Source organism: Haemorhous mexicanus, chromosome 20, assembly GCF_027477595.1.
Source record: "Haemorhous mexicanus isolate bHaeMex1 chromosome 20, bHaeMex1.pri, whole genome shotgun sequence".
Taxonomy (NCBI): Eukaryota; Metazoa; Chordata; class Aves; order Passeriformes; family Fringillidae; genus Haemorhous; species Haemorhous mexicanus.
Genome location: NC_082360.1, coordinates 12,173,436 through 12,188,405, shown reverse-complemented (window position 1 = coordinate 12,188,405; position 14,970 = coordinate 12,173,436). Strand labels below are relative to the sequence as shown.

The window sequence follows — 14,970 nt, the reverse complement described above, 5'->3', positions numbered from 1 at the left end:
TGTTCTGACTTGCAATGAATCCTTACCGTTTACCTTATGCAACTCTTTTTCTCTTTTCCTTTTTTTTTTTTTTGCTTCTCTTTTCTCATTTTTTTCTTCTTTTTTCTTTTTTTCAAGGGATTTCTGTACCTAGAAAGAATATTGTCAGTTGCAAACATTTGAAGATACTGTCTTGGTAGCAAAACTTTCAGTGAAAGAGTTTGGTAGTTATGATCCTGGGGTATACAGGAAGAAATAGAAAGCATTAATTGCTTTGCTCGCAGAAAGCATGCCTTTTTGCCAGTTTAAAGGTAAATGTTTTTGTTTGGATACTTCTCTTTTTTTAAAGAGATTTTCATTTTGTACAAATGCTTTTGCATATCAAGTAATGGATGGTATTGATAAGAAGGTATAGTAGGGGAATTGAGATTAGATCAGTTAAGGGAGCTAAGGTAAAAGCAAGAAAAATACTGAGCTGTACTCACAGTGGTGCCCTGTATAATAAAATTCCTGATTTTGCTGTGTGATTCCCAAAAGTCTATTATAATCTGAGAGTAGACGGACTTTCAGGAGCCCCCCATGTTTTCTTATTATCAGACCTTTAAAAGTTGGAAGGATATTTTAACTTCTCGTGGTTTTCATTTAAAATTGTGTATGTGCTTTTATATGGAAAATACCACCTGTGCTGCTGTTTTACATAATCTTGAGTGGTTACAGAGTCCTTGAGTTTTTTGTGGTACAAGTACTTTAAAAAAAAAAACAAACCTCTGCTTTAAGAGAGGTATTAAGCGAAAACATTTGACTCCATATATTCCATGTTAACTTCATTAAAATATTCAAAATACTCCTTGGAGGAAGACATGTTGATGAAGTCATCATTTCCAGTTGGAAAAAATATCATAAGCACAACTACTTGTCTGTTTCCTCATGTCTCAGACCCTTGAGTATAGTATTGGCTAGAGCAGCATACATGTTTATTTCAAGAATATTTAGTTTCTCTTTTAAAATAAATAAAAAGGTGTTTATTTTGTTCTTTGACTTTTGCTTTACAAGAGCTGCACTTTGTGTACAAAATACCAAATTAAAACAAACAATGCTACTGTTTTTTTAATAGTGCTGGGCCATCTGGTCAGGAATCAAAATTTAGGCTTTGAGATTGTGAGCAAGTGTAATCCATAATGAACTTAATCCTACAGTAGCTTCTAAAATTCACTGGATGAGCTAGGTAATAATAAAAAGGTTTTACTGTAAAAGAATGCAGTATTTTGTTATTAAAAGCAGTACATTTCCCTCTGATTCATTCAAGTGACAGTTGTTGATTTTACATGACTATGTGTAGATTTAAACGGCTGAACCTGAATTTGTATAGACTGTGCATTGTTCAATGCTTTTGTACGAGGAGAGTGCTCAGAGGCCTGGGCTTCAGTAAGAATGTGTTTCACAGCAAAATCATACCGACTTTTTCAGCAAATATTTTGGGCAGTATTAACACTTTACAACTTCTTAGATGTTGGTGGGTTTTTTCCTTGCTTTATATTATTAAGACTAGTATGGGTTGGTTCTTCTGTGAAAACCGTTATGTGCTGCAGGCAGAGGGATAGTAGAAAATGAGAGGAGAATCTACAAAAATATGCCTAAAAATGTTAATCACATTTTGGACAATTCTTGATTCAAAATGCTTAAGATATAGGTCTGATATATATATGTATGCCTAATGGACAAAGAATGTGAAAAAGTGGAAGAAGGGAGAAATGCTGCAGATCATCTTAAATTATTAATCCCTAGTCTACAGTGTCTTTGCCGTGATCAGTCCAGGATGGTTGGGTTGGGATATGGAACAAGAATTCTTTTGGTACATTATACACTAAGAAGAAAATACTTAGTCCTGAGAACTACAAGAAGAAAAAGTTGTTCAATTGCAGTCCTCAGCTTGGTTCAGACCTACAAGTGTTACAGGCACAAAGGCAGGACACGGCTTCTGGTATTTCCCTTAATCCTTAAGGAGAGGATAAACCAGGGTAATCTGAGGTCATGCACTGGTCTTTTTCTTAGATGACCCCAAACAATAAATGTTTCTCTGCTCTCACGGCCAAAAAAAATGTATTTTGTCTGACACGTCATCAGTTGATCTTAAGGCACATTTTTCAACAAGACTCAGAAGCTCTTTGCTGTTTAAGAGTTTTAAATACTAAAATCTGGATTTACTTTTTCATTGGGTTCAGAGTTTTATTGTTAAAGGTTTTAAACTGTTGAAAGAGTAGTAGATGAAAAGTGAGAAGAGCAAAAGCTGTCCCTTAATGCTCTGAAGTATTCATCTGGGAGTAGTGAGGAAGGCTGCCAACTGAAATTTTGCTGACATGATGAAGCAAATATGGAGATCAGTCAAGGAACTAACAGTGTATATCTAGAGGTAAATAGCTTTTTACTCTGTATCTTAATTTGCCATACATTCTCAAATACAGGACTGCTGATCTAGCTGACTGTGTCACTAACAAAATGCTTTTAAGAGCATAAGCATTTTAACTGGCACAAAAATGAGCTCTATCTCAGAAGCATTGAGAAAACTGCTCAAACAATCCCTTCCAAAGCTGTTGCTTCTCATTTGCAGTGCCTCTGCTGTTGTCAAGGTTGTTTACTCTTCCACAAGTAGCCGAGTACTCCTTCAACAGGTCCAGCAGCAGGGAACAGCAGCTGTGCAACTCAGGTCAAGCCCATTTTCCCCTACAGTGAATGGCTCTACTCCTTTCTTTCAGACTCAAAGAGAGCCAGAGGGAAAGATAATTCTATTTTTCTGTCACAAGGGTGGGCTGACTACATGCTAGTAAGTTCTGTCATTTTAGTCCACTGAGTAATATTAATTCCTGCAGCAGAATATGGCTTGGTTTGGCCATTGGGTCTCAAAGCATTTGATTACACCTTAAGCCTCGCCAATTTAATTAAATGAGTATAAAAAAAGGTAATCATGTATCTATTCAAGTATTGGGGGAGGGGGGTGCTTATGTAAACTAGACCTGTGACCTTTTCCATGTAAATATACAGAAACTTTTTAAGGTGAGCTTAGAAAGTTTTCTCAAAGATCTCTTGCCAGAGATACTTTGAATTAAGCACAAGTATGTGTCTTCAGATCCCAAAAGATAGGTCTTGCTACGCTGAAGAGCCTGTAATTTTGATTTACCTGGGTGTAGCCTTGAGATTATACCTTGAGGAGCCAGTCCTAGCTGAGGCACCATAGGAGCCAAAACCCCACAACATAAATGTATGCCTACACTGTATTTTCTTAGGAGCTTTCAAGTTCTAAAGAGCATCACTTGACAGTAAAGACAGCTTGCCAACATGTCAGTGTTCAAAATATTTTGGGCTTTATAAGTCATGACAGTTCATTAAACTTTACCTGTAAACAAAACCTGGGGCACTAGTCAGAGGAGAACATTAATACTTTTTACACAGCACAAAATTAATTGCTGTTATTTTAAATTAGCTGATGCTTTAAAATAGTCTTCAGGATCATTTACAGCAGAAGCACATATCCAGTTTGGAATTGGCCAAACTATGAGTCACAGCAAAAGCAGTCCCCTTGCCCATATTAAATTTTGGCTGCCTGTCAGCTAAGCGTCAGCTCTTCTCTATAAAGACTCTTGTCCCTGTGTAGCTGTTTAATAGGCATGTGCAAATGAAGCCCAATGTCTATATTGGGGTGTTAATTTTTTTCTGAGCTTATTTTCTGAAACCCACAGTTTTTGACAATCAGATATTTATTCACTACATTTGCAACAGTTTACTAGAAAAGCATAAAAAAATTACTAAGTATAAATATACACATTACATTAAAGTGCGTTAACAAGAAACGTCATCTCGCACAAAATTAATTGCTTCTCATAATCCTAAAGACGAATGTGGCAGAGACACAGACACACATACACAAGTCAATACTTACATGTTGTAACATGTAAGAGTTTGCATTCTGAAATTCTTCTGGTTTTGATTGTCTACCAAACTAAACATTTCCTTTGGAATGTACCAAAGGTACGTATGTGAATTTTGCTTTTTCATTTCGAAGTTTGGTTGCTTGATTAGGGGAATGTTCTAATTTCTTTTTAACGAATGATTCTACATTGCCTAATACCCATTTTGTGTAAATGGAATTTAATATTAGCACAAAATCTCTCCAGTCCTCTACACCATACCTTCATACTGTCCATCTCAAGTCTTAACTTTAGGGAACTGGCTTAGCTTGAAACAGATAGCTGCATCACTTTAAGACTTCTAGTTCTGCTGAGGTCTTCTAGGCTCCAAATGGCTACAAAATATTTAATTTAGAATTTTCAAAAAAGCAAACTGATCTTTGTATAGGAGAAAGAAAATAATTTGAACTCTGCTCATTGTCTAATAAATGGGCAAGCTGTAATCTACTCCTGTGGGAATTTTGCATGTTTACATATATATTTTTATTTTTATGTAGGTATGTATGTATGCATGTACACACATATGTACATATGTATGTGCAAAAACACATGTATTCTTTTTTGTATAGTCTCTGGGTCTTAGTGGCATTTTTACACATTTCATCTCCTTGCATCAGGGTCTTACTTTCCTAAGACCCATTACATAATCAAGCATACAATACTTTAACCATAAATCCTATAGTACACAATTTATAGAAGGTGTGAAGATCCAAAGTGCTTTAAAAATTTTGCTAGCCTGCAGGGCAAAAGACTATTCACTACTTTCAGAGAAAGACTCTTTGAAAACTGTTTTGGTTTTTTGATTGTCTACTTTCCAGACTTCATCAATATATTCATGATCTGTGTATCAAAAGAAATTACATCTGTTTCAATAGTGTATGATGCAGGAGTAAACTATAATCTTCAGATGCTTTGCAATTCAGTTGCATAATTACCTACATTCCCTTCCTTTTCCCTTTTTTCAAATCACAAAATTTTAATCAGGCGAAGGTTGAACAAAGGTTTATCTGGAATAGATGTTTCATGAAACTGTTCTGCCTGTCACCCTGAGCAATCATTGTCTCTTTAGCAATGGTTTATGGCTCCGACCATATACATCCTCAAAATATATGGATGAGTAGATCTCGCAGACTGCTCTTAAGGGCATCTCAGTGGTATTGAGATTAAAGAAATACAGTAGCAAAGTACCTGGAAGAATTTTAAATCAATTCCTTGCTTTTAAATATACAAAATATTTTTTTAAATATTTATCTATCTATTTAAATATTTACAATAAGCAGAGTTAAATTAAAAAGGAGCCTGGCTGGACAGTGCTGGGAACCTAAGGACTAGCTGCTTGTAGGGTTTAGTTTTGGTTGCTTTTGATTTTTGAATACATTGAGGTGGAAGGAGAGAAGTCTATAAAACAGGAGATCAATAACCCTTTTGTGGCCATGGCAATAGGAACAGTTGGGTACATGCTTCAGCGCAATCTAGCATAGCAGCCAGCAGGTGTTCAGCCTAGGGATCTGGCATGGAGGTTTCCTTCCCATCAGTTTAACAAATCTCTTTCCAAGAAGATAAAGGCAGCTGAACAGAAAGAGGACTGGAGGGCTAGCACACACTTGGGTGTTACCCTTGAGTGGGGACAGAATGGGAGCAAGGAGCTTGGCTTTTTCTAACTGGCTCTAGAACTCTGAAGTACACTCAAGCCTACCGCTTTGGATGTTGCTGAGAGAGCTACATTAGGAGTTTCTCACCTTTGTATTGATGCTTCTTGCTATTAATTAAAATGATAAAAGATTTTACACTGCTAATATAGTTTTTTAAACTGCTTAGTGAATTAAATTCTAACCCTTTTTTTTCCTCAAAGTCAATAAAGGAGTCCTTTGATTTGACCACTCTCATTCAGTAAGCATCTCCTGCTGTCATAAATACTGCAAGCCATTGGTAGGCCTGTGCTGAAAACAGCACAAGAGCATTGGCAGTCCCAGTCAGAGTGATTGATCTTTGAGTGGAAGAAAATAACTTGTATAGGCAAATGAGGCCTTTCTGTGAATACCAGTTTTACTTACAAGATTATTTATGGTTTCTTGTTGAACCGTGTCTCCTTGTCTTCCTAACTTCCTTTTCTGTCTCAAATCACATAAAATTACAACATAAAGCTTTTTCCAGCTTAACTGTAAAAGTATTATGTATGGAAAATTAAACATAGTCTGGAAAGTCAGTATGATAAGCACAAATAACATTCTGTCACATATAAAGCAGTCTAGACAATTTGCAGAATGTACAGAAACTTAAAATTGTGCCAAAACCTGAGGTCAAAGGAACAACCATTTAGTTCTGTGATAACTGCATAGCATTATCTAGCAAAGAAATCCAGTGATGAAAGCACACAGTAAGACAAAAATGGCTATCTGAGAATCGGAATTCACCTTTGGAAAGGTTTATATTTTCTGCTTTTTGAAACAACAGGGAAATTCAATCTGAAAGCTGTATCAGGCCTTCATGTATCATCTGAAGCAGCCTCCAAGGATATGATAAATTACTCTGTGGATTCTGTTTTTCACTGGCCTTCTGGAGCTATCAGTGTTGTGTTTCAAGTACCAATTTAGTCTTTAGCAAACTGGAGCTAAGTTCAGTAAGTAAGCTGTTACAACTGGGAAATGTCATTCGCTACAATTGCTGCCTCTAAATAAATAAGATTTTAAAATAATGCACTACATAGGATATAAACTCAGTTTATTCTATACAGCATCCATTTCTTTTAAAAGTGGTATTTCTAACTTTCCGATTTCTGTGCAAGGTTGTCCTAACAATGCAAAACCATTTTGAAGAAACTTCCAAAATGGAAGCTGGTACCATTCATTAGAGAATGGTTCATGGTTTTGGCACTTTGTTTCTGGTAAAAATTTTAAGTGGATACTGAGTTTTAAGGGATTAGGGTCTTTCAATTTTCAGTTATTAAGCAGAACAATTTTGGCACCTGAAAGCCAATATTCCTTTACTACTACTAAGAAAATGGAATCTGTTACATTTTGTCTGTTTTGAAGATTGTTACTGCAGTTACAAAGCCTATTCAGCATTTTATAAGCAGATTTGAGAGATAGGATGCAGTAGCATGATTTTATATTTAAAAAACTACATTTCTTGAGTGGTTTCGGTTGGAAAAAAAATACAATGCCTTTCTTTTCCCTTCTATTTCTATTCAGTACCGTGCCATTATAAAAATGATGAACAGTTCTATCATGTTTCCTCAAACAGCAAGAATGGCACTTTGAACTTCCATAGATTAAGCCAGGGGGTAGGGAAGTGGGATAAATGAGGAAGAAAAAAACCTCAAAACTAAACATGTTAAAATCTCCCCGTGATGCTAACATTGCATTTTATGGATGACTGACATGTTTCAAAGTAGTTCAATCTCTTCCCTCAGTCTACCCACTCTGTAGGTCATCTGGAAACTTGCACCATCATTTCTTTTATATGCAAAATGGACACTTTTTTCAGAATATTCTACTGATCATCTTGTCCATGTTACTTGTAATATTTTTCAATGCTCTAGGGAAATTTTATTGAATACAGTATATGGAATTGTGGGCTAAGTTTGTTTCCTCAGGTCTGAGGTCTGTCAGGGTCCATTCTGCTCCTTTTTTTTTTTTTTTTTTTTTTTAAGTACTGTCTTGGAATACCACTTGTGTGATGTGCTGAGGACACTGTCTGTAATGTGCCTTTCCAAAAACAGGATTTCCAGATGATGATTGCAAAGGTTACAGGTTTAGGCAGAAATGCATTTATAGAAATCAAAGTTACAGATATTATCAAAATTAAATTAGGGCTGAGCCAATTAATCTAAAAAAATCTAAAAAGGTAAGAAATTCAAAAACCTAATGGAGGCCTTTAAGTTCCTGAGATTTTTATCCATCTCAAAGTCTTTTCCCTTCACAGAGAACATAGGGAAATTATATTTAGCCACACAACACAGCAATTTCATCAATATTGTCTGAAAACATACATATAATTCCACTTTTCTAAAAATACGCTTTTTCTGTATCTTCCAAGTGAGCGGTTTCTGGTGATGCATAGCAAGACCCTACTTGTGTTCATAAAAGCTTTTTAGTTTACATAAAATGTATAACCACAGTGTTCCACCTTTTACCAATAAAGCTGTTTTTCTGGTAAGATGTTGTCTAGCTAATCAGCTTCCAAAGAGACCTGATGAGCTGACTAGCCCCCAGTTACTAAAGCAGATGGCCCAGCCCTAAACTATTTCTGTTTCTAAAATAAATAGCATTGAAAATCTTTCATTTCTAAACACTTTTCAGTTCCTTATCATGCTCACACACATGTTTCTGGGTTAGTTACAACTTCGCCATTTTTTTCAGGCTCATCTTTCAGAAACTGCTCCACTTCAATAGAGTCCACTTTGGCATCTTCAGGAGCTTTGTTTTCAGATTTGTTTAATTCCTCTCGTTCTGCTGCTTCTTCTCTTGTATGTGGTTCTTCTGATTTTTTCTTAATGCAGAAGAAATTTCCCAAGGCCAGTACAAGGGCTGAGGTGGTAACTTCAATTCCAGCAATAATGAAAACAAACATGTACCTCCCCGTTGCATCCAGGAGTTTTCCTGAAAAAGGCAACATTCCAGGTAATTAACAAAAGTGATTATTTTGCAGTGAATATTTTTCTGATTTTTTAAAGCATTTTGACTTTCCTGTCTAGAATCACCATGACTACCTAACCAAGTTTTTTGAAATAGGATTAAAACAAGTTTATAACAAAATATTTCCCAATTATTTCAGTTCAGTTTAACAGTCACTGACACTACATGAGATACCGAAACACATAGTCTGCTGCACACAAAGGCATGCAGTTCATCTGAAATAAAACCAGCCTCGCCTCCAGATGCAAAAGATCATACACATGCTTTGTATTTCAGATAAAAATGTGTGCATCCATGGATGGTATCTGTGTCTTCTGTATCATGATCTGATCATCGTTATCCTCTTACTCCCAATTTCATTTACCTTTCTACACGGGTAGTACACTGCCTGCTTGAAATTAAAATCTTATTCAATAGTTAGTCTGGAGTAACTGGCTAATTCTGACACTGGTAAAGGTAAATTTTTACAGGACTCGGTGGATGTGAAAGAACGGGTGGGAGGATATGAAGGAAGTGCCTCTCCAAACCTGAAGACTGAAGGAAGTAATGCATAATACTGGTTTTCCCATGAAGGGGGTTCTGTCAAAATAAAAATACTTGATGTTTTTACTGTCTGTTATAAACAGTAAACATTCTATAGCAGTGAACTGGTGGGTTTTGGGAGGGAAAGTGTGTTTCAGTTCAAGGTCTGTAAAATGTTTGTTCTTTGATTAATAATTAATTTGTATTTTGACTTAATGAATTTTTCTATTAATGAATTAATGAATTTTTCTATTAATGAATGTTCCCTTATTCTTGGGTTGTAAGACATGCAATAGAAGCACTCTACCTTCCTTAAATCAGTTCAGTTTTATAGTCCTCCTTGTAAGATTTTTTTTCTTCTTCAGATGTTTTCTTTCCTCCTCCAAAGCTACCATGGATATAGAGAATGTATCCTAATATTTCCCAAACAAAATTGACAGGTTTCATATTCTGAATCCCAGTCAGCTATCTACCAATAATAAGTTCAGTGCGGGGTTTCAGAGGAGAAATAGCAGCATCTCTAGATGGCAATTTGACCAATCCTGAAATAGATCCAAGAAGGAAAAGGTTTATTCCATCCCTTCTTGGAGGATTTCAGAGTGTAACTGCAGAAAGCCTTTGACATAGGTGCAACACTAGCACAATCTGCATTTCTCGAGTGACTCGCATCTTTTTCTCAGCTCCCTTATATTTTGTGTACTGAATGCAATGTGCACAATTTTAAATTCTGAGCTAAATGGCATACTTGCCTGCTGATGGTGGACCGATCAGAACAGCCATAGCTTCTGCCAGGAGCACTAAACCGATAGCACTGGAAAACTTCTGCGTACCAACGATAGCCATGAGAACTTCAAACTGAAGAGCACCTACCATTCCATAAGAAATGCCAAAGAAAATGCAAAAGACCACCAGTCCACCATAATCAGCAGACATAGAGCCCATGAGATCTGTAAAGCCATTAAAAATCATAGCAAAACTGAAGAGGTAGACACAGCGTGGTCTAACCCATTTAAGACCAGCAACCATTCCACAGATTGGGCGAGCAAAGATATCAATGAATCCCAGAATAGTCAGAAGAAAAGCTGCTTTGGTGTCTTGATACCCTAAATCCTTGGCATAACTCACAACAAACACTGGGGGAACAAAGAGGCCAAGCACCATGATAGATGCTGCTAGCGTATAGATTACAAAACCACTGTCTTTAAACACACTGAAATCCAGAAGTTTTTTCTTCACTTTCTTCTCAGCTGGCTCTTTGGTAGCTTCAGCCTTTTTGGGTGGCTCCAAAGGTCTCATTAGTGCTCCGCATACACAGCAGTTGAGCAGCATCCCACCCAGGATAAGGAATCCTCCTCTCCAACCGTACTCATGCTGTAGTATCTGCCCCAACGGTGAGAGAGCACAAAGAAACACTGGGCTCCCAGCAGCAGATAGCCCATTGGCTAAGGGCCGGCGTTTGTCAAAGTAACGGTTTAACATGATGAGTGAAGGCTGAAAGTTTAGTGCCAAACCCAAACCTGTAGTAGAGGGTACATAAAAATTAATACTGGCCTACAATATCATTGTTAAAGATATTCTAATTACTGTTTTTCTGACTCATGACTTAAGAGAAAACAGTTTTATTCCAAATGGACAAAAGAATCGTAAGATAAAGTGTTTTACCCCCATAGTATTATTGTACTTTATGATTACACGTCACGCTAATAAACAAAAATAAATGACCTTTTAATTCCACATTTATCTGCCATCTTTATAAAAGCCCAATTTGAGTGATCCTTATGCTTTGGGTATATTTCACTTAAACAAAACTTCAGCCTAAAGCTAAGACCTAAGTGAACTCATTTGCAGCATAGTACTTACCGGTAATCACACCTGCAGTTAGATAGATCTGAACGATGCTTGTGCAGAAGGAAGCTATCACCATCCCCATTGAAGCAAAAAGGCCACCCACCAGCATGACAGGGCGACAACCAAAGCGATTGACACATACGCTACAAAGTGGACCTAGGCAAGAAAAGCAAGTGACGGTTGCTACAATAAACCAACTTTTGCAACTGATTTTCTGATACTTTGTATTCCTTTGGTAGACTTCAAAGTGCAACGTTCAAGGCAGGAATCAATGATCTTAAAGGTCTAAGGTCTTTCCAACTTCAGTGATTCTGACTTGATTTGTACTTTGTCCATAAAGTCAGGCCAATCAGGAAAAATGTCCTTTCCTCTGTAGTCAAATACTTCAATCTTTTTTGTCTTCGTAGTGCCTTGTGATTTTTCTTTTTCATCATCTTTAGCAACTACTGACTTACAAAGACATAATTTTAAATAAACTGATTATTAGTAATTCTTCCTTGGAATGCCTTATTTGCACACAAGTAATGATACAGACTGTAAATGGCTGTAAGATTTACAAAGTTAATTGTATGACAAAATACTGTTTCAAAACCAGATAACTACTCACCTGTTCCATAAAGCATGGCCAACAGAATGGAGGAAATCCATGCAGTGTCACTATATCCAATGCCAAATTCCCGGATAAGTTCTTTAAAGAAGACACTAACTGCCTTAGGAAAGGCATAGGAGAATCCTGTGATGATAAAACAGCCAAAAAGGACAGCCCAGCCCCAGCCTCCATCAGGGGCTTTAACACCTGATGGACCATCATCAGCTACTACAGCTCCCATGATGAAGAAGCTTGTGTGTTCCCTAAGAAACAAAAAGCAATTAGTATCTCTAAAATTGCATTACCATTTAAACTAAGGCATGGAACTACTTAAAAAAAAAGTCTTAAAGATGCAGTGCAATTTTAACTATTTCTTGTTTGAGTTTAGTTTTTACAAAGCTTGCAAAAGTACATGAAATTGCGATGCACATAACTGAGTTTTAAATTAATGGCCCTGCACAGCTCTCAAAGTCAGAGCTGGATTTCATCCAAAGCACTGCTTCATCAAAAAACTGAAGCCATAACAGCATTTCAGGGGTGTATCTGACTTTCACAAATATGTAATAATTTCTGCATTAAAGTCTGCAGGATTTTTTATATAAGACCTTGTTACATGAAGCCCCTGGCCTAGTCACTTAGGAGACCTGTTGCTCTGTGAAATGGTGGACTAAACACCCAGATTTTTTATTCCCCACTGAGGACAGCTGTACAGCCCTGATACGCTGTTATCTTGAAAAGATAGAAAGATCCCTTTGAGATGATGATGAGCTATCATTTTTCACACATCAAGTTCAAATGCTAAACTGCAATGAAAATCCCCAAGAGCCGTTTTTGTGGATGCTGGGAGTTCGTAACTGAAGCAATGATCAGTACAGCTGCCTGCCTGAAGCAAATATTTCTCCTTGTTGTTACTACATGATCAGTAAGAAAAAGTAATATTTGATTAATCTCAACTCAAATGTATAAAAAACAGGAATAAGATGTAAAATTGAAGCACTTCAGGGAGTATTGTCACTCACGCTACTTCCAAATTCTCTGAACATTTCATTTGAAGTGAAGGTTTAAAATATTGGGGGAAGGGTTGGGCAGTTTTCCTTGGTCTCCATTACCCATCTAATAGCAACGCAAAGTTAGTAATAATACATGAGCATGCTTTCTTGAAAAATAGCAACTGGCAGTCTCTCCAGACTGCTTATACCGTGTTGGGTGGGGACATTCAGTGCCTTACGGCATTCACCTCTGCGCACAGGCTGGGACAGTCTCCTTTACTACGTCTGCAGCAAAGTTATTATAAGGCAGCTTCTGCGGACCTAACAGGGCTGAACCCCAATAGCAAACTTCACCCATGCCATATGAAGCGGCGAGTGACTTTGAGGAGAAACACCGTTAAGAACTATTTGGCAGCACGCTTATTCCTTCCAGAAGAGAACTGTCCAAGATTTTCGGAGGGAGAAAAGTCAACTCGGCACGCGGCGCGCCGCGCCTGGTGCGGACGCGGCACGGAGGAAGAGCCGGCTCCCCCAGCCGCACTCCGACCCTCGGGCAGAGGCTGCCGGAGCTGCCCCGCCCGCGGCCCCGCCTGACCCCGCACGGCGATGCCCCAGCAGGGCGCGCGCGGCCGCCGCACTGAGACGTGCGGGACGTGACTCCCGGGCGGGGGCGGGCGCTGCCCGCCAGTTGCGCGCGCGGTCCGGGCGGAGCCGGGGCCGCACCCCCGCCCAGCGCTCGCAACCGCCGCTGCCGGAGCCCGGTGCTCCCGCAGGAGAGGGAAACATCCTCCTTCTTGGCCGTTCTTGAGCTCTTCCATGCCCAGCAGAGCAAGTCAGCCTGTAAGAGACACATTCTGTTGCACCTGCCTTACAGAGCTTACCATCTTTGCCATGAGGAGCAGTCTCTAAAACGGTTTTATGTTTTGCTGTGATGAAAGAGGTAGACTTGCTGATGTGAGGGAACCTGGCCTACTTTCCAGCATTTCATAAAAATAGGTCTACAGGGAAACACACAGTAATATCCATTTACTCTTCTTTACATCACGTCTACTACCACAATCTGCTAAAAATCACCATAAGCCGGCACACCAGATCTTCAAGCACCATCCTTTCAAGAGTAGTTCATATTTGCACACACATGCCTCAAAAACAGCTCTCTTAAAGGGAAAGGCTGAGAGAATTCAGATGGTTCAGCATGCAGAAGAGGATGCTCTGGGGAAGCCTTATTGCACCTTTCCAGTGTCTGAAGTGGCTACAAGAAGGCTGGAGAGGGACTTGTTACAAGGGCATGCAGTGATAGAACAAGGGGGAATGGCTTCAAACTGACAGAAGGTTTAGATCAGGTATTAGGAAGAAATTCTAAACCCTCATCACTCTGAGGGTGATGAGGCCCTGGCACAGGTTGCCCAGAGAAGCTGTGGCTGTCTGAACCCTAGAAGAGTTCCAGACCAGGTTGGACAGGGTTTGAAGCAACGTGGCCTGATGGAAGGTGTTCGTCCCCATGACAGCAGGTTGGAACGAGATTAAAGGTTTCTTCCAACCCAAACCACTCTATGATTCTACAATCAATGTTATTAATCTGGTTTTGTCCATTGGTTGTTCATGTTAACATATCAAAATAAAAAGACCATTAACCAGAACTAAATGAACCCTGTTTCCATAAACACAGCAAGAATGTACTTCATCCTGTTGTGGTGTTCCTTGCTAGGCTGGGACTGCATTCACCTCCTTAAGAGGTGAATGGGAAATAATAAGGAAGTAGTGCGGAGGTTCCTTTGCAAAATGTATAAACGAGGGGTACCACCTTTAGAAAAGGCAGGCTTGTGGTAGATCTGCACTGGCAAAATTTTAACTTAGGATTTTGCTACAGTGTTGGGATGCCATCAAAGCCTGCTAAGATAGGAGGCTACTGCCTAACTATTGCAACAGCTTGTTTTGCTTTCTGCTTTTGCCAGCTCAGCCCTGTTTAGAGGCAAAGGATTACATTTAACTAGCTGCAGCTCAGTTTCATATCTCCACAACAGACCCAACAGTATTGTCAGTATTTATTCTAGATTCCTTCTGTCATGAATGGGTTCTTGCTTTGGTAATGTGCAAAACAAAAGTAGCATCTGGGGTTTCATCTTCCTGATATTATCTTCTTTGTTGTCATGGAAACTAATATAGACTCAGTTAGGAGGAAATATTAGGTAGCATTGTGAGTGGTGTGATGGCGTGGTTTCTGGGATGATGTATTATAAAAAGAGGCAGCTAGAAAAAGCAACAATCTATTATTTGCGTTTAGCCACTACTCTTATTGGCAACATAGCTGTACTTCATGGTCAGCAGTGTGGGTAGGAAGGACATTTATGAGCATCTACACTGACCTATACAGCTTGAGAACTTCATGTTCTCAAGAAGAATTAATTTCAGGAATTTTCAAGAATAATTAATTTCTTCTAAGT

General features: G+C 38.5%; 1 protein-coding gene across 4 annotated transcripts in view; it reads right to left on the bottom strand.

Annotated features, from left to right (window-relative positions):
• Nucleotides 1–5,969: 5,969 nt before the first annotated feature.
• The window catches only part of SLC16A3 (solute carrier family 16 member 3), a 44,769-nt gene continuing 35,768 nt past the window's right edge, over nt 5,970–14,970 (bottom strand). For all 4 annotated transcript variants that reach the window (XM_059864167.1, XM_059864170.1, XM_059864171.1 and 1 more), the window contains 4 exons: nt 11,556–11,800; nt 10,961–11,104; nt 9,850–10,617; nt 5,970–8,542 (listed from right to left, as the gene is read on the bottom strand). In XM_059864167.1, coding sequence (XP_059720150.1) covers nt 8,256–8,542; nt 9,850–10,617; nt 10,961–11,104; nt 11,556–11,778 — 1,422 coding nt within the window. In that variant the 5' untranslated portion in view covers nt 11,779–11,800 and the 3' untranslated portion in view covers nt 5,970–8,255. The remainder of the gene's footprint in view (nt 8,543–9,849; nt 10,618–10,960; nt 11,105–11,555; nt 11,801–14,970) is intronic.